Below are 21465 nucleotides of genomic sequence, written 5' to 3'. Positions count from 1 at the left end.
TCCAAACATTGATTTTCAATATATTTGATTATGGACAGGTATAATTAATACATTTTCAAAGCCACTTATAAGATGGGATTCTGCATTGAAAATTCATCAATTCCTATATACATGTGTATTTAGCAAGGACTGATAGGACTCGTGTTTTTCGCATCATCAAGTGTTGCTTGAAAATTCCCAGGTCCCCCATCTGGACTTAATTCAATATTTTCAAAATGTCATGGCTTTCCCTGTGTAGGAACAAACCTAATTTTTCTCCTAAATTGTTCTCATTAGCTCAAATATAACTCGATATGTAGAATTTACATTTTTTTATCAAGATAAAGATAGGTGCACAATGAAGCTACATTCCAAATGCACAAAGGATGAAACAAAATGGCATGGAATTAAAAGGATAGCACATGAATTGTCAAAGTACTGTCATGCAACATAGGTTCATCCAAGTTAGCAATACAAGTGCTTTTAAATGTTTTTCTTCATTCTCTTTTGTTGATTCTTTCCTCTTGGGGAACAAAATAGTGCTGACTATTATTGTCTAAAATAATAACAAAGATGTTTTTATTTAATTCTGGGAGAGTAGAAGTGAACTATGCACTTCATATCCCTTCCCTGTGAACTATGCATTTCATTATCCCTTCCCATCAAACTATGCACTTCATTACTCATTCCCTGTTAACAATGCACTTCATTATCCCTTCCCTGTGAACTATGCACTTCATTATCCCTTCCCTGTGAACTATGCATTTCATTATCCATTCCCTGTGAACTATGCATTTCATTATCCCTTCCCATCAAACTATGCACTTCATTACTCATTCCCTGTTAACAATGCACTTCATTATCCCTTCCCTGTGAACTATGCATTTCATTATCCATTCCCTGTGAACTATGCATTTCATTATCCCTTCCCATCAAACTATGCACTTCATTACTCATTCCCTGTTAACAATGCACTTCATTATCCCTTCCCTGTTAACAATGTACTTTATTATCCCTTCCCTGTGAACTATGCATTTCATTATCCCTTCCCTATCAAAATAAGTCTCATCACAACTCACCACGAACTTTGCATTTCATTATTCCATCACTGTCAAAGTAACACTCATCAGCTACAAGATCAGTAAGCTGTTTGCTGACATCAGAAACTAAAAGATATATGGCTCGTCTTGTCAGGAATGTCTGGTGTGTTGTATAAAAGGCAAACTGGCCTGCAAAGTCCCATATTGTCAGTGATGAAGTTTTGTCTGCATCTTTTTTTAATTTATAAACATTTTCCTGCAACAATTTTAGCATGGCTATCATGTTTGTTTCTGACTGAATGGGTGCTGTCTGAGATAATGCTGGGGGGGATTCTTCTTGCTGACAAGCAGTATATGAAAGATCTTGGCCAATATCATGCTGAGGAGAACGGATGTATAGTACTTCTGATTTCTCGCCTTCAACAGCAATATCAGCCACATCATGGCTCATATGAGTTGTCTCTCTTTGAGGAGGAATTGTTGCCTTTTCCTCATGAATGGAATTGTCCTTCATTAATTGCTGCTTATTCAGGACTCTGGCAAGGCGCTGTAATCGATAATCCTGTTCGGAATCTGAAAACACAAGGAACAGAAAATACAACTGAATTTTAACTTGAACCAAGCATGAAACTGGCAATGAAATGGAAAAACTAAATTAGGCACACTTCACCATCCCATACACATAATAGACACTGCAAATACTCTGTGAGCTGGCGTTGCAGACTTTGCCAAAAAAGATACTCCTTGTCAGACAAGGTCTGATTTGGATCTAGCCAATTTGAAGTCTGGCAGGCAAATAAATAAAAAATGAATTCAAAATAATACAAAAACAATTTTGATTATTTTAAGTCATAAAAAAAGAGCAAAAAAGTAGCATTTTATGACCTTTTATTCAAATCCAAGTACAGGTTGGACTTTTGATCTGTGTTTCTCACTAGGAATATATTCACACCCAGACCAAGGCTCAAATCCAAAACCTCCCTAGATAGACACTTTGCTATATGTGACATCTTAATCCACCACAGACATTTCTGTGAAATATTTGCCCTGCTCAAAATGCACCAAGCCATTTTTGTGACATATTTCCTCTGCTCAAAGACATGTACTGATGTTTTCGTTATCCATGATCATGCTGACCTAACCAATAACAGCAAAGTTAAGTCTTTTTTTAGTATGATATGCGTATATTGAACAATCTTTTGGGATTCTTGTGATTAGTAGCAGTAGTATTAGTAGCAACAAAAGCACGTTATACGTTTCCTCTCTATTGAAATCAAGTCAAACATTACCTTTTACAGAACCATACATAGCACTGCTGTGATTAGCAGCACTAATAGTAAATGTACACAAGCTTTCTCTCTACTGAAGTCTAGCATGCAAATAAAATAATAACAAATTCAAAATAATACAAAAATCATTTTGGTTTTTGTTTAAATCATGAAAACAACAGCAATAAAGTAGCTTTTATGACCTTTTATTCAAATCCAAGTTCAGGCTGGACTTTTGATCTGTGTTTCTCACTAGGAAAATATTCACACCCAGACCAAGGCTAAAATCCAAGACCTCACTAATTCAAGATAGATGCTTTACTATCTGTGACATCTTAATGCACCATAGCCATTTCTGTGACATATTTCCCCTGCTCAAAGACATGTGCTGATGTCTTCATTATCCATGATCATGCTGACCTACCCAATAAAAGCAAAGTCAATTTCTTTTTTAGTATGATATGCATATATTGCATGATCTTTTATCATTCTTGTGATTAACAGCAGTAGTATTATAATTATAAAATAATACTGCTGTTACAGAAATAATAAATATCTTAGCATAATAACAGTCATGAGGAAAAAGCTATGGCCTGTGTCAAATTCTTGTTGGCCCTGTTTAAAAATTGTGATAGGACATCCCATCAAGCCAAATCCTTGGCTGAATCCTAATGTTTAATTCTAAAGATGCACAATGAATTATTCATTAGAGATCACCATGGAAGTCTAACAACATACTTTATTAATAATGCGACTTTGAAATTTCAACGTTCTTTGTTATTCTTTCATAAACAAATAGATCCATCAGTACCCAGTCATTGGGGATAAGAGGCGAAATTTAAAATTTCATCTCAGGTTAATAAATATGGTACTTTTGAGAAGGCCAATGCATCAGAAATAACAAATTAGCAAATAAAGTATACTCCTTTTAGTGGTTTTTGCTCATAACAAGTGCAAAAAAACTTATTTTATTGCCTGCAAAAACAAAGAATTCTCCCAAAAGTGTGCATTTTTGTACAGAGTATATATTGAAAACAAATCCAGTAATGGAAAGTTTTTGGGGGGTAATTAATGAAGCAGTCTCTAGAGACTAAAACCAGACTGTTCTTGAAGCATTATTTACAAATGTATGTGGTATATAAAAGGAAATTTTGGGGAAATGTGCCTCAGCCAATCCAGAATTTGCAGCTTTAATTACTCAGAATTTACAATTATGAGCGTATGTCCGATCCAAAAGCCATATTATTCATGTTTTAATCACGTGAAAGTGAAAAACAGAAGGGATTGGTAACATCTGCCTCCTTATGTTTCGTGATGTGTTTTGGATTTTTAACATACTGATAGCTTTAACAATTTTCAGTCATATTGCTACCATGTCTGCAATGTGGCAGTTTATAGTGATGTCTAGCACTGGGCATCATACCGCAGACATGTAGCATGATGACCCACCCAGTCACATTATCCTGACACTGTTTTAAAATGATTCAATTATTAGAGTTTGATTTGGTCCACGTGTCAATGTCTATTTCCACTCACTGTTGTATCAAGTTATTGTCAACCTCAATTTGGAATCTTATTATTATTAATTGCAATATATTATTGGCTAATAAAGTCTAGTAATGTTATGCCAGCCAAATGTCAAACAGTAGAAAAATAGTTGATGTTAAAGACGCGTGTGATGATATGCATATAGTAAATTCCTTTGATAAATAAACAAGATTTGTAGCAGTAATTAATTAAGTCAATTGTCATCACATTCAAATCTGTTATGTAATTGTAATCGGATTAAGGTCACACTCGACCATTCAACACCACGGATTGATCAAATCTATGTATCTTCAACGGCTATAGGTAATGTACAGGTGAAGAAGCAAGAAAACGTCGTACGATCATACAATTACCTAAATGCCCATTATGCAAAAAAGAAATTTTTTCAAAACTAAATATGATAGCCCAAAGTGAAATAACAAAAATGAGTAGGATTAGTTTAATTATGGATATTTATAAAAAAAAACAAATATAACAAAAACAATATTTTATATCTAGACACTGACTGTGATAATAAAGTAATTTTAAAAATCGTAAATTTTATTATAGATACAATGATGCAATGTGGCCAAGTTATAAGAATAAACAAATGATTGTATATAACAATTTTCAAACATCCAAAATAAACTTAAAAAATCTAAAACTTAAAACTTGAAATAAACTTACATTTTATTTAAACAACTTACTCAAAATTTAATTCTAAATTTAAATTAATTTAATTTGTATACTGCATATTATTGTATGTGTATGTATATGTATGTATGTATATATATATGTATGTATATGTACGTATATATATATAAGTATATATGCGTGTATGTATGTATAGGTATGAATATATATGTATATAAAACATATATTTCATTTTTTCCCTCTCCTTTATTCTTTTTTTTATACTTATTATTTTCAAACAAAATTAATACAGACAAAGGGAACACAGGGAACCACTGTGTGGGTGAAGTAAGCAGCATAGACGATGCAGGGCTAAATCACATGGCGCTACGCGAAGTGGCCAGGCCTGCGGAAGAGTAGCAGAAAAACCCACACAGAGGAAAATGGACATACAAAACAAAAACAATACACACAAATAGAGTAGATGTCTACTAACCCATAACTAATATATCAAAATAACAAAAACAAAAACAAAAAACAAAAATATTTCGAGAATTTTGTTGTACTTTTTATCAAAATAAAGGAGAATGACATATGCCGTATAAGGGGAAACATTCACAAAATAAATAAAAATGTCCATTATCTGGATATAAATCCTTAGTATATAAAAATGGGGGGGGGGGGGCATTTGTCTGGTACCCCCCCCCCCCCGAAAGGTAATGTAATTGTATCACTTGTGCACGCTCTCTGACAAATAAATCTCTTGATTACAGGCAGTCGATATGAAGATCATGGTGAAGTTAACAACAGCAGTCCAACGTGAGACCCTTTTTAAAATCGAGTTCGAATCAGTATGTGACAAGGATGTTGTTTACCCTCCCGTCAGAGTGGATGCCATTGCGACCCAATAATCATAACTGGTAACGGCGACTCCCTATTCAATGCAGTGTCCCTTTTCCTGTATGGAGACGAAAGCAAATCAGTACAGTTATGGTATCATACCTGTCTCCGCATGGTACGAGCTTCAACATCGTACATGAATCATCCCCAAAGGAAGCGCATACAATGTTTATCACCATCTTTTGAAGCTACCTGTATTAACTGTGCTACAATTGGCAGTTTCTCATCTGCATGGACAATTTTGGCTCTATGTGATATTATCCAAAGTCCGGTGCGGATTTTGTACCCTTCAGTCAATGGCATGAACGACTTGGCACACACTTCTATGAACACGACTTTTGAACCGTCTGCAGACGTACCAGCAGGACATTCAACACTCAGTATTCTCTGGTATGCTCAAGGGCAACTTCCAAAGGAAGGATCTTGGTATGCAGTAAACCACATTGTCCCTGTAGTCAATTTGAAATGTAAGTCAAAAAAACCTTTGACACATAATAAGGATATGGACCATAGATATGAAGAATATGAGAACAGCGAGGTCGATAATTTATTAACTCCTGATTCGCAGAAATGCAGTGCAAGTTTACATGATTTAACTAACATTTTACAAACCGATGAGTATGAAGAAGACAGTTTCAGTATGGAAGCTGAAACCGCAGACGAATCTAGTGAATCACTATATCCTTGTACCGTATCTGACATGTCAGAGGTCAATATTCACCGTAAGTCAGCTCCATTTCAAGCAATGATGCCAGCTAGCAGCCCTGGAAAGTTCATTACGAACGATGAATTACTGAAAGTTATCATGTCTACTGAAACAGGAGAAAAAGCACCCCACAAGCAATAAAAAGCGATGTATACACTGTCAATGAAGCATCTGATGACGACAATGGTGCCAAAAACTTCGCCGATGACTGCGGTGTTTGGGATTGGAGAAGGGCTACAACCGTTAATCAGACTTTTGTTGTCACCGATTCTGTTGACAAAGCACGTACAGTGTATATGAAAAAGGAACAGTACTGTGTCAAGAAAATGGTCAATGGAGAGATCACATATGAACCAATATTTCCTCAGCCATCGAGTGTTTTAACACTGCATAGATATTATACTAAATTGACGGAAGACAAATCATTCAAAAAATGTGTAACAACAATTGCTGGACTGCACGATTCTTTTCCTGTAGAGAAAAGAATGCTGGCCATTGTGGAATACTGCGGCAAAATGCCAACCATCTTTAAAAAGCACGGAAATTCTAAGAAATCGGAGCCATATGTAAGGACAGACCCAAAAATTATTCAGAGAGCAGCTGAAATTGAAAAGCATGAGAACGTCATCAGCATTCTCACAAATCTTACGGAAGACAACAGTTTCACTGCTCCGAAATCAATGAAACAAATAAATGACAAGAAATTCAGAGACCGCAAACGAAAACGTGAAGAAAATATCAACTCCAGAATATGTGATGTGATGTGATGTGATTTTGATTTTTAACGTAGCTTTAACAATTGTTCAGTCATATTGCTTCGATGTCTGCAATGTGGCAATTTATAGTGATGTCTAGCACTGGGGCATCATGCCGCAGACATGTAGCATGATGTCCCACCCAGTCACATTATCCTGACACCAGGCCGACCAGTCCTAACACTAACCTCTTAATGCTGAACGCCAAGCAAGGCAGTTGTTAGTACCATTTTTTAAGTCTCTGGTATGACTCAGGCAGGGATCGAACCCACGACCTCCCGCATCCGAGGCGGACGCTCTAACCACTAGGCCACCGGAGTGGTCAACTCCAGAATAAATATAGCTGATGATGTGTTTAGTGTTTTAAGTGAGCTTCACACTAATCCAGTCATCCAAGAAATAATTTTGACAAAACAGAAAAAGCCGGTTGTCAGTTTATAGCAACCAACAGATGGATGATACGATCAAAAATTGTGAAGGTGATGACGGGAGTGTTCTAGGTGTTGATAGAACTTTCAACTTGGGAAATTTCTATGTCACAGTCTTTTCCTACAAAAACCGATGTGTGATAAGCAATAGAACAAATGATTTTCTGATAATGTTTGGGCCGTGCATGATACATTTTGATGCCGAAGAGGAAACTTACGGGAAATTTTTCTCACATGTAAGCGATCGATTTGGACACATAGCGCGATTAACCACTGGAAGTGATGAATAAAAGAGCATGACAAACGCCCTGAAAGCGAGTTTGAACCAAGATGTCAGTATTTGGAACCCTATTTAAAACAATTTCTAGTTTTTAAATCATATTGGCAAAGATTCCTGTTGGGCAAAATAAACACTTATGTTTTCCGCCCATTACTCGAAGGAGTAATCAGTGCACCATGGATTAATAATAACAGCGAGTCCATGAACCATAAGTTAAAGGCAGCAGTTAATTGGGACAGAAACAAATTCCCAGAACTTATTGAAGAGATCGGAACTATTATGAAAAACCAAATTCTGTTTCTCAGATGTGCTGTTTATAGCAAAGGAAACTGGCGTCTAGCACCTTCAATGGAAAAGCATGTTATTCCACAACTAATATGGCATGGTATGCCACAAATGGAGAAAGACAGGCATACACACAAATTCGTGCTGGCAAAACCACCACCAACAACAAAATCCAGATATATCAGTGTCAGCAACATAGATTTTAATTGTCCCAAGACTTGGGAAAATGTTGGGAAAAAGCCAGGCCAGCGGGAACGGCCAGCATCAGAACGGACAACAAATATTATAAATGACCAAAGAAATGTACTTACAGATTATTCTTTTTCACCATCATAATACTGAATCAATATAACATTTTCTGTATGACAATAAAGTATTTGCAACATTTGCTTTTGGTCATTATTATATATTTTATAGGTCATTTATATGGAATCCTTTTAGGGACAATCGCTACATCTTGTAGTATTTGGCCGGGCGATGAAGTGATGCAATGGAACGATTTGTCATTTATTTATTAATTGAGTGGAGATTAAAGTCGAAAGATTGCACTAGGGGGTGGATTTGGGTGTTTTGTAACACCCCCGACTGAATAGCCCTCTAGTTACCATGTTATCTCTACAGTTATATAGTGTGAAAACAACCAATGTATACAGCACGTTCCTGACGTCACAGCAAACAAACGTATTTTTTTAGCTCTGATATTATTGCAAATTTTATTGAAGTTCCTTTGCAAATGAATACAGTCTTGTTATCGAATATTACACCATGTTGCCGAGAGAGAATTGTGTAAGCTTTTTGTGACGATTGTTTCAATATCCTTTAAATATATTCAGAATTACACAGAATGACAAACTGTCATATGTAAACTAACGTTGTTTATTTTAGTGACATCATTCCCATAACGTCAAGCTTGAAAACTATCTCTCAATTTGCTTGATTTGTTTACTGTGTAAAACCGGCTTCGTGTATAATTTTAAAAGTTCTACTGAGTGCGGCCACCACCATCACCAATTAAAATAGAATAAAGGAACAGGAAAACAAGAGCAAAGAAATAATACCAAGAAGAGGAAACGATTAGCAAACCGCCAAGCCGTGAACAAAGGAATTGAACAGAACAAAGGAACTATCAAACAAAGGAACGATAGGAACACGTAACAGAAAACAAAGGAGAGACTTCTAGCAGAGGAGCAGACTGGGTTAGGACAAAAACAAAAGATAAGTCATCATTCAATGCTATATGCAATTTAAGTAGAAGAATGCAAACTAGGTCCAAACAAATGGCTCTATTCAATCCAAACACGCAAACACACAAACCACCAAACAACCCTATCAATAAATCAATAAAAATATTGGATGTATCACAACTCCAAACAGCACCAATAAAGCATGTAAAACAAGCAAGATTAACGCAAGTAGTACCAACCACAGCAAACTCGAATTCAACCAACATCACACTGGGACCCCAGATTCTGGTCTCAAACACAGACCAAACAAACCACAAACCAGCAGACATAATTAACACCCCCCCACCCCAATAATAGAAACTACTAGAAATACAAAACTACACTCCAGGGAACAATATAAATACAATGCCAATACTATCGCCAATCCTCTTCAAGGAAGCGGAAAAACCAAACACAAATGAAGATATAGACACCACTATTCCAAACCTAACAAATGAATTTGACAGTAACCTACATACCTTAAACTCCCCACAATTAGACCACATAACCATAACCAGCACCCCAAAATTCACCAAAAATGAAATAACCAATTCTAGAAGCATGCAAACAAATCAACAACAGGAAATCAAGCAAACAACAATAAATCAAAACATTAGGAAAGAAACTAGACACTCAAGCCAAACTCCTGGACCATCTGGGATAATAACAGCAAGGGAACCACCAACCTATGGGAACAAATCCAATGAATTAGACACTACAAAATGACCCAGCAGCATCACTAATATGGCAACCCAAAGACCCCAAACAACCCAAAACACATACCTAGGTAATGGCAAGGGCCCGCTAAAACCCCAAAACAACCCAAAAAAACCCACAAGTAAGGTTAACTCAAAACAGGAAATAAAACAACAACATAACCCCCAAAACAAAATGTACAGTTATCATTCCATCGAACACACCATATACATAAGCAGCAGGTGCAACAGAATTACTAGTCTAAGTACCAATAGTATTATGACAGCACTGGCCAAAATTCACACTGGACAATTCAAACTGATAAGACCAAGGCGAAACTACCTCATTGTCCAATGCAGCACAATTCAACAGGTGGAAAAATTCATCCAAATTGAAACTATAGGCCCAATAAAGATCAAAGTAGAGAGACACCATAGCACACAGAGGAAACCACGAGTCACTTCGAACTCCAAACACAGTGAAACCACAACTAATCTGGCTGAACCCACTATCTTTAAAAAAGTAATAGCACTAAACGGATACAACAAGGACATAAGCAATGAACTCCTACTTCATAAACTCACAGCAAATGGAACACAGACCAGCAAAGTATATCGTCTTAAAAATCACATGGGACAAGGAACAAACAAAGCAGTTATAGAGGCTACCGAGCCAATACCCTCAATAATAAAACTAGGGCAGTCAGGAGTGTACCATAAGCTGGAAAACTACATAAATAGGCCAAGATTTTGCACCAAATGCCTGCACTGGGGACACTATGCCCTCAGATATAGATTCAAACCAAGATGTAAGTACTGCGGAGGTCAACACAAAGGAGAATGCCACACAATTAAACAAAAATGTGCTAACTGTAAAGAAAACCATTATCCTAGATTGGCAGAATGCAGATTTGCAATAAAAGAGAAACAAATAGTGGACTTAATGAACGAAAAACACCTTACCTACCATTCTGCCAAAAACATTATTTGTAAAAACAACTCCAACACACCAAAATCTACCTCTGAAACAATCAATGAGCACCAAAACTCTCCACACAGAATCAGAAGGGAAAACATTGCACCACAAAACATACCCTCGAATCAGGAAACAAAAGAACCAAAAACTACAACCCACATTGTAACAAACCATGACCACCCTGATAACACTCCAGATACAAACAAAACTGTCACCCCAAACATCCCCAAATCTAACACACACACTAACACAGAATTAATACAGGAAGTAATGAACCTAACAACACGAACCATAATGCAAGATCTCAGTAGCATAATCAGAACCCTCAAAACCATTTTCACCATACTAGCTGATTGGACCACAAGACTAACAGATAAAGACAACGTCAAAAATGAATAGTACAAAAAATAATAAAATCACCATCTGGCAATGGAACTGCAGAGGAATCTTTAAAAACCTATCAGAACTGCAGAACAAACTGAATAATACGGCCATAAAACCAGACGTAATCTGCCTACAGGAAACCCTCATAACACAAGAACACAAACGCCTGCCCAAACTACAAGGCTATACCCAGGGAATCTTTAAAAACAGACCCATGGGGCAGAAAGGGGGTGGACTAGCAATTTTTTTAATAGATACACTAATCTACTATGAAGTAATAGAAGTACCCTCTAACCTAAACATCAATAATAGCATCGAAATAATGTCAGTAATGATAAATATAGGAACCACAAACATTCAAATAATAAACGCATATGACCCAGGGGGTACCTTCTGCCCTACCAACCTAATCTCACTAAAAGCAATCACTAATAACAACAACAACAATCTAATGATCTGTGGCGACTTCAACGCACACAGTGAATTATGGGGAGGTAAAAAGAAAGATCAAAGAGGAAAAATGGTTGAAAAATGGATAACTGAGAACAATCTGGTCATCTTAAATGACGGGTCGAACACTAGATTAAACCCTGAGGACAGCGCTCTCTCAGCCATAGACCTAACCATCACTACCCCAAAATTGGCTCAAATCACAAATTGGTGGGTGGATCAGGAAGATACGTTAGGAATTGACCATTTTCCCATCACAATCAATATTCAAACAAAAACTCAACACATTCCTAACGAAACCCCACCTAAATGGAGGTACCAACAGGCAGACTGGGACCAATTCCATTTATTACTAGCTAGAGTAAATCCAGATAACTTAGAAAGCCCAAGTATTGACATGTATTATGATAACATAACAGACACAATTATAGAAGCAGCTAGCCGATGCATACCAAAGACAACTAATATCCAAAATAAAAACCCTGTACCATGGTGGACTAAACAGTGCACTATAGCACATAAAGACAAAAAAAGGGCCTTAAATAAATATAAATGCACCAAAAATTCTATCTACTTCCAGCAATATAAAGATAAAGAAAAAGCACTAAAACAAACTATAAACACTGCTAAAATTAATCTATGGCAAACCTTTTACTCTAAACTGAGTCTAAAATCAAACTCAAAACAAATATAGGACAAGATAAAAGCCATAAAAGGGAAAGCAACTACCTCAGCCCCAAAAATTAAAAATGCCATAACAAATAAAGATAAGGCAGACCTCCTAGCGAAGCATTTTTCGAACATGAGTAGCAACAATAATCACACCAAAAACTTTCAAGAACACAAAAAACTAATGGAGGGAACCCAACCTCAAATGTTTCAAGACCAAGGAACAAAAGAATCTCACCTAAATAGCGACATCACAGTACATGAATGGAAGATAGCCCTACGATCCAAAAACGAAACATCCCCTGGTAAGGATCAGTTAGGTTACATTATCTACAAAAAACTACCCATCAATATAACAATAGCCATAATCAAACTCTTTAACAGGATATGGGATAAAGACCAACTACCCACCAAATGGAAACAGGCCATAGTAATACCAATCCCGAAGCTAGGTAAAGATCCCAACAACATAAATTCGTACCGACCCATCTCCCTTACAAACAATATTTGCAAACTAATGGAGACAATAATCACAAATAGGTTAAAACGCCACCTAGAAACCAATAACCTACTCTCCATAAATCAATGTGGCTTTCGGAACAAACGGTCCACAACTGACCAACTTCTCAGATTGGAAAGAGACATCAAACTCGCTTTTAACACACATAGGAAAACCGATCGCAACCTCATAGCGTTTTTTTTTTAGACCTAGAAAAAGCGTTCGACCTAGTATGGACCAATGGACTAATGGCCAAATTAAACCAATTTGGAATAACTGGACGCTTGTTCAACTGGATTGGCGATTTCCTCACAGGCCGGAAAATTACCACAAGAATAGGCAACACCCATTTGGAAGAATTTTCACTTGAAAATGGAACACCGCAAGGCAGTGTAATAAGTCCGTTACTATTTAACCTAATGGTAAACAACCTTGACCTCAATGTAGCCTAGACAAAAATAAACTTGTCACAATTTGCAGATGATAGTGGCATATGGAGGAATGGAAATCCTGCCAATAACACAGTAGTTAAAGAAATCCAGCAGAGCCTAGACAACATAGGGAGATGGGCGGACAAATGGGGGTTTCAAAATATCTCATGAAAAAACTGTGGCAATCATATTCACCCCCAAACGAAATAACAACCTAGTCTATCCAAACTTCTATATACAAAATCAATTAATCAAATATGTAACAGTAGTAAAATTCCTAGGAATGTTCTTTGACAACCACCTCATATGGAAACAGCACATTGAACAACTCACCCAGAACTGTAACAAAGATCTCAATTTACTCAGGAACATCACAGGGACTGACTGGGGATCCAACCAGGAAACCCTCCTCACGATATATAAAAGCCTAATTAGATCAAAACTGGATTACGGTTGCCAAGCATATAACTCGGCTAAGCAGCCTGTACTACAAAAACTTGACACTATCCAGAGAAAAGCCTTGCTATTATGCACAGGAACACTCCCCTCAACATCATTAGAAGAACTACAAAACACTAACAGGAGAACTACCCTTAAAATTACGTAGGCAAGAACTGCTCCTCCGATACTCCATTCGATTAGATACCCACCCAGACAACCATCCCACCAAAATAGCTATAAATAAGTGTAAAGTTGTCTTCAAACCCCAAATCATACCTATCACACCAAGTGGCAAAGTAATCCTTGAACTAAGAGAAAAGATACCTCTACTAAAAAAACAGGTAACAAACAATACAGACCAGAACAAATCACCATGGTTACAAAAACCACCAAGGATTAACATTGAAGCTACCAAATTAGGCAATAAAGAAGGACAAGAAAACTTACTAAAACCTGTACTGGTGAACGAAATCAACCAAAAATACCCGGACTATGTTAAAATATATACCGATGGATCAAAAACAAACAACCCACCAAGAACAGCAGCAGCAATAGTCATCCCTGAATTCAATATACAAATGGGATCCAGATTACCTGACTATTGCTCCATTTACACCACTGAATTCTGGGCTATACTTGAATCACTACAATGGATCAAAGACAACCAAATACCTAAAGCAGTCATTATAAGCGATTCCCTAAGCGTTATCAAATCGATCCAAAATCGCAATACACACTCTAGGGAACAATTCCTCGACAGAGCATGCCAATTAATCGATGATATCACCACAGCACATCAATTAGTCGAGCTCATGTGGATACCGTCGCACATTGGAATCTCTGGCAACGAAACAGCAGACAAAGTTGCAAAAACCAAACTAGGAGATCAAAACTCTATCAAGCTTAACTATAGCTCTACAGAAGCAATATGCTTCGCACAAACATATATAGACCAAACATGGCAAGATTTTTGGAACTCCTCCACAAAAGGGAAAAATCACCATGAAACCCAAAAAAACGTAGATAGGAACATACAGCTACCTAAGGGTACCTATTTAGAACAGAAAACCATAAACAGGATAATAACTGGAAAAACTAAACTAGCAAGCAGTTTTGGAAGGTTTATAGGACCCAAACCAGCAACCATTAACTGCTTTAACTGCCACACCACCGAAGATCTACACTATGTATTCAATATATGCCCAAAATATCAACCCGCTTGGAAAATATTTATCAAAAACCAAAAAGAGATTGGATTACCACACACATATCCAGAGTTACTTATGGACTCTAATAAAAATGAACAATCAGCATATAAAATATAAATCAATTCATAGACTCAGCAGGACTGAGGAACAAAATATAATTACTATCCCCACAAAACCAAAAGACCCAGTAACTAGCTAAATAAATGTAGAAGCCACCACATAAAAAACCATAACATGTCATTCAATTTTATAAAAGTATTAATAAATAATTCACTTACGAAGCACCTATAAAAAACTAAGGAAACAGCAAAATCAGATGTCCTAGATGTCCTTAACGAACCGAGTAATCAGCTAGGATTCCTGTCCTAGATGTCGTTAACGAACTGTGTAATCGGCTAGGACTCCGGTCTCTTGCTAAATAAAGTATAAATAACATTCAATCTCTAAAAACATCAATTAATAAATAACTTAAAGAGGTAATATCTAAAAACTTATAAATAACATAACGTAGGAAACACACCCTAAACACCTCGACTAGTAATACCATAATAACCTTGAAAATCTCTCTTCATACATGATATCTACTAAGAACCTCTATAAACAGCATAGAACATCACCCCTTCTTTTAGAACATTTTGAAGAAAAATAAAAGAAAAACAAAATCTCGAAAAAAAAAAAGAAGAAAAAAAAGGCAAATGCAACAAGAAACCAGCAATGTAAAGCAAGCAGGACCGTTCCCGAGCTCTCCTTCCCACTAATGACAGCCAACAATTCAACTGTAGGGACCTTTATGGACCCACAGATTGAGGCCAAACTATCAGGGTTCCTTGAATCCATAAAAGCCTGGGGGAGGTGGCACCATCCCCTTCCCCAGGAACAACTAGCAGGCTGCGGTGCAGTCAGAAAAAGTAGCACAAGCACAACTGTGCGAACGCTACAATAATTAAACTCAACAACAAAAAATGTATACAGAAATGGTCAGTCTCGATTTTCCTTAATGACGGCATTGAAAAGGAATTTCTTATAGGATTCAAAATTACAATTCTCTTTTTATGTCTCTTATTTGCTTCGAATCAGTGTCAACTCGTATAGTCTACAAATTTCGACGGTTATCGAAAATAAGGAGTAACCGTTCCTTGGTCTTTGTCATGCTTGATTTGACCAAATACCTATTTTTACTTAACCATTTCAGTCTACACAATACCTAATGAAGGTGATTAAATTATCCGTTGTTCAGCTTTGCTATATCACTGTGCTTAACTTGTTATTTCCTCTTAGTTTGTTATCTGTCTTTGAGCACATGTTCACTTCCTTGTCATGCGGTCTACTTCAGTACCGTTCATGAGTACACCACCTAATACATGTTCCGAACTTTTGCTGTTAGCAATTTCAGTAAACACGGTAGTTTGATATAATATCTTGAGGAAATTTTTATAACGTACTGTTGTTATTGAAGTTCATGCTTCTTGGAAAATGAAAATTAATTCCGGGGATTTCCTTGGTAGTATATAATAATGTTGGCTGCTTGTCGGGATTCAGATCAGAGATTCCCTGTATGATTTTTTTCTAAATTCTTCTTCTATTATTATTATTATCATTATGGTTGTTGTTGTTGAATTTATTACTTTTCTGTACAAGATTTGAAGTTTAGAAAATATTTTGGACAGAAAATCTTTGCTTAATTTATTTAAAGCACAAGAAAATATTTATTTGGCAGAGGCTATTCACAGAGATCCTATATAATACTAGAAATGATGTTGACCTTAATGGGTGATAGACAATTTGCATAGCTCTGATACACCTCATGTATATCTTATTTTTCACCATGTGTTGGAATCGTGGCAATAGCTAGCCTAATACAAGTTGTGTATTTTGTAGAAATGACAGCAAATTTTGGCATTGTAGATTAGAAATTGTCTGACAAACATCCATTTTATTTTCTTCCATAAAATAAATGTAGGTACTCTTTATAGAAAAAAATTGCAAGTAAATGTCAAACACTGTTATAGCGTTATGCTTGTTGATTTCATAGGCACTTGTTACAAAAGCACTGACAACTATTAGTTATTGGATAAAAGATGGTTGAGTAGTCCAAACCTAGTACAATTTCAATACAGGTTGTGAACCAACTCACCCCACCATCAGCCTATCAGTTCATGGGTACTCTCAATTTCATGAGTAAATGTGTCTGTGTTTATTAGATGATTTCATGCAAGTTCAGAATATTCCAATCTCCTATGTGCTGGTTGCTGTGGGAATTGTCATTTCTACAGCAGGTAAATGGCAGTCATACAAATAGTCTTTCAAATTTCAGTACATATCCACCATGCAAATAAACATTTCTCTCTCTTTCAAAATACATAAATTCTAGTTCTGAAATTTTTAAGCAAACTTGAGATTTTTAAATCAGTTGCCATAAGAACTGAGTTGGATGGTCAAAGTTGGATGACCACCAACAGAACTTAACAAAACTGGACATTCTCCTTCCAAGCACAATACACACATGCAAAGATTATCTCATTAAAGACAAGGATAATTAGGTCCCTAGGTGTAATATATTCCTGACCCAATCTATGTTAGGGTGTTTTGAGGACACATACATGGATAGGTCCAATAGAATCTTTGTAGCACCAATATAACTATGATGTTATATACATCATTAACCAATGATGATAACATATAACATTTAATTGTGGTTCATTATAAGCACCAGACATGGTAAAGAACAGTTGAAAATTGTAATGTCCAGTAAAGAAGCAAACAAATGGCCACCTTAGGTTAAAGTGAGTGTTGCCTTCAACACTTTTAATAATCATATTAACTAATTTCTGTCTTGAATTATTTCTAGGAAGCTACATACATCTTTATGATGTCATTCTATGCTGAATCAAATCTAATTTCCTTTTAATTCCATAACTCAGAATTGTCTAAATGCTGCAAAAGATGATTTATTTTCTTAAATAATAAATGCAATGTTTCCCATGACTGACATTGTAAATTTATATCCCATTTAATTCAGTACTTCCAAACACCGTAATAGAATTATCACAAGAGCTAAATCATTAAAGTCATTGTGAACATAACCATCACTGACCTGACATTCTCATTTCAACTCAGTAACTCTGTAATCCAACAAGTTATATGCATTAATTCCAGAAATTTGTAAGAAGCTAGAATATTTAAGTCTTTGTCAACAATGTTTTCACTGACTTAATATGCTAGATTAGATTCAACCCTATAATTGCATAATTTAACAATTCATGAATATAATTAAGTTTTCTGAATTCCCTAGTTTTTCCACATCGTTTTATCTTCACTGACCTGACACATTCAGTTCAATTCCGCTTAATATCAATTCAGTTCAAATGTGACACAAATGCATTCAAATATTAGTACGCATTTCAATTCAATTCAAATAAGCACATATACCAACTTGTAGTTAAAGTCTAAAGTTAAATAATAATTTGCATTTTAACATTAAATCCTATTATTCTTTCTTAATTGTGTTGCAATTAAATCCAAACATTGTAAATCTTTCATGACATTTTATTGTTAAAAATAGTATTATCATAATTATTAACAATATGGTGCTAACATTAACTATGACCTCAGGCATGACCCAATGTTTTTTTCTTACCCCTGGCCAACTGTGACTTTGAAGCACCATCCTTCATCCCAAGAAATAAAGATAACTTCCATCTAAATTTGGCATCTAATTTAGCACCCTTTAAACCCACGAGTTCACGGCAATTGCCTAGTTCACCTATATAGCTGAGCCAGAACTGCATGACCTTGTGGGATATTATCATAGAAATACCAGTAAATAAACATGAAAATATTCAAGCCATTGTATAAAGACAAGACCTGTATGATTGTGTTTAACAAAATCTATTACAGAGGAAATATGTTCTTTGGTCTTGAAGCTAGCTAAGAATGATAAAAAATAACAGATGTTCTCACACAAATTATTTGGTGTGATCCTTCTAACCAGAACCCCCAGGTATCTCTGTAAATGAAGTTGCCTGGTTAATGGCTTGTATGGTGTTAGTACAGATACCACTCACCATGTAGCTATGTTACAAAGCAGGTTAGCATGCAACAGTGGGTGACTAAAAGCCAAAAGGTGCATACAGGATGAAAGCCACATATACATTTACACAAAGCAAGCAAAAAAGCACACTAAAAGATACAATACACACATCAAACAACTGTGTTACTAACATACAATGCAGTCAATTTGTTGTTGTTGTTGTTGTAGGGTTTAATGCCATTTTTCAACACACGATAGGCTATACATGGCGGCCAGTATTAATGGTGGAGGAAGAACTGGGGAAAACCCAGGAAAGAATCATCAACCCACAAAAAGATACTGTAATGAGTTTAACATCAAAATATGATTATGTACCAGAAGGAAGCCATTACAGGTCTATTTGGGCATTAGTACAAACAGGGACCAGCAGTGGACAATTGCTTATTTATAAGTCCATTCAAGTTGTGTTCTCTCCTTGTCTCAATCATGTAGGAACAGCATTCAGATTTGAACAAATTTGAACAACTTAACTTTGATTGGATGCAGTGGCCTCTATATCCCTATGTACATGCGATACATTTACTCTCAGAATGGAACTGGGTGCCAGTTTGAAACAGAAAATTAAATTTTTTTAATTTATTTTTTGTTTTAAAAAAAAACAGATTTTTAACAAGACATATTCGTATTCAGGTCCAAAATAAGGGACAAGTGTGGAAAAAACTGGACACTTAGAAGTCATGCATTATGTAAAATAGCATGACAAAAACAAATTGCCACTAAAAAAGACAGAAAACAGTATAAAAGTATATGTATAAATACAGAAATATGGATCTTTTACCATTGTGTATGTCCATATACCTTTTGCTCGCCTTGTCCATTCACAGTTCGATAAAGAAACATCACAGCAGTTGACATAGACATCTATGCCCTCTGTACTACATCTCTCAGAAATGTTTACCTCCTCCCCAAGTAGACGCTTGACCAGGGTTGTCTTTCCTACACCAATGTGTCCGACAACCATGATTCGTATATTGTATACTGTCTCCTTTCCATCTTTTAGCGCCTCTTCAAAAAGTTGGATGGATCTGTCATCCATGTTTAAAATTTCTATTGGAACACCTGTGCAAATAATGGATAAGTTAAATATATATTATCAGCTTAAGTTGTTTTGAAATAGCAATACCAACTTCCGAAAATGCAATAAAAATGAAAATATATAAAGAACTATTTTTAAATAAACTTGTCTTTTCATTTCGAAGTGATCTTTGAAGTCCAGGAAGTGGGTCAGGGTAGATTTTGGACTTTTAATGTAGCTTTATCAATTTTTTCAGTCTTATCACAATAATGTCTGCAGTGTGGCAGTTTATCATGATGTCTAGCACCAGGGCAGCATGCTGCAGACTGTAGCATGATGTCCCACCCAGTGAAATTATCCTGACACCAGGCAGACCATTCTTAACAGTAACCTGTGATGCAGTTGCTAGTAGCATTTTTAAAAGTCTTTGGTATGTCTCAGCTGGGGTTCAAACCCACAACCTCCTGCAACCAAGATGGATGCACTACCACTTAGGCCAACAGAGCAGTCAGTCCAGAAATGAAAATGACAACTTAGAGCTGGGAGTCTTTCAAAAGTTGCACATCTGAAGCAAGGCACAGCTTTTCCTTGTCAAACAGAAGTTACAACCATCACTCAGACACCAAAATAAAGAGAATTAAAAGTTCTTTTAATTATTCCTACAATATCCAGTCCCTTGTTTTTAAAAAAAGGATAGTGTTTTCTTTATTAAAAAAATCAAACCCTACACAAATGATAAATCTGCAGATCTCAACCTAAAGGTTCCTGTCTCAGCCAACTTTGGAATTCCCAGTCCACATATATGTTTCTAGTAATCTAAATACCTGACAATGACCAATAAAGCAATAAAGGTTCCTGATGTGCCATTATAGGATTTATCTTCATTACTTTATAGTAATCAATCACTGCATTTTATGTTATAGAAAATTATGTTACCTTTCCAAAGGAAGTTTTTCACTTCCACATATGCGAATGCATGAATCTGATTGGCTAATCAAAAGTCATGAGGACATAACCTCATATCAGTGTCTGTCAGATAAAAAAAACTTGAGCTTTAACACTGACCTAAAGTATTCCAGAAAATATTACTATCAGTTTGCAGAGATTACAAACTGTACATGTATTTCCTAAGCATGTGACACATGTCAAAAATACATTATAATCTCTAATATATAAAATAATAGTTGCAAATGTGGTCACAGACATACATCACCCTACACTCAAAAAATGCTGTCCTTAACTGTTTTCTTTCTTTCTGGCAAAAACAAATATACATAATCCCTCCTTAGTACCCTTGCAAAAAATTAAAATATAAGAATATCCTTTGCAGATCTGAGGATGTGTAGCCATTGGGTTTTGTAACTATATCTTTTTTCAGAAAGTTTATATTTCTTTTTCTTCAAAATGTCCATAAATGTCCTCCTAAAAGGGAAAGGAAATTAGAGATAACCATTAACCTGAAGAAGGCAGGCGCAGATTTTATTTATCCCATCATACAAAAATTAAATGCTCATTCCCTAAGTTAAACCTCACTTCATATTAACAACCATGTATCTACCCTTAACCTATGCAAAATATTCATT

General features: G+C 35.9%; 1 protein-coding gene across 7 annotated transcripts in view; it reads right to left on the bottom strand.

Annotated features, from left to right (window-relative positions):
- The window catches only part of LOC149788700 (uncharacterized), a 129836-nt gene that overhangs the window by 81790 nt on the left and 26581 nt on the right, over positions 1 to 21465 (bottom strand). For all 7 annotated transcript variants that reach the window (XR_016424205.1, XM_089974791.1, XM_089974786.1 and 4 more), the window contains 2 exons: positions 19666 to 19926; positions 1059 to 1592 (listed from right to left, as the gene is read on the bottom strand). Coding sequence is in view for 6 of the 7 variants with exons in the window: in XM_089974791.1 (XP_089830917.1) it covers positions 1059 to 1592; positions 19666 to 19926 (795 nt within the window). In the remaining variant the exon portion in view is untranslated. The remainder of the gene's footprint in view (positions 1 to 1058; positions 1593 to 19665; positions 19927 to 21465) is intronic.

The sequence above is a fragment of the Sinohyriopsis cumingii genome, chromosome 11 (genome assembly GCF_028554795.1).
Source record: "Sinohyriopsis cumingii isolate HCF-2022 chromosome 11, ASM2855479v2, whole genome shotgun sequence".
Classification (NCBI taxonomy): domain Eukaryota; kingdom Metazoa; phylum Mollusca; class Bivalvia; order Unionida; family Unionidae; genus Sinohyriopsis; species Sinohyriopsis cumingii.
The sequence above is the reverse complement of the archived record's forward strand: the minus strand, read 5'-3'. Positions and strand labels throughout refer to the sequence as shown.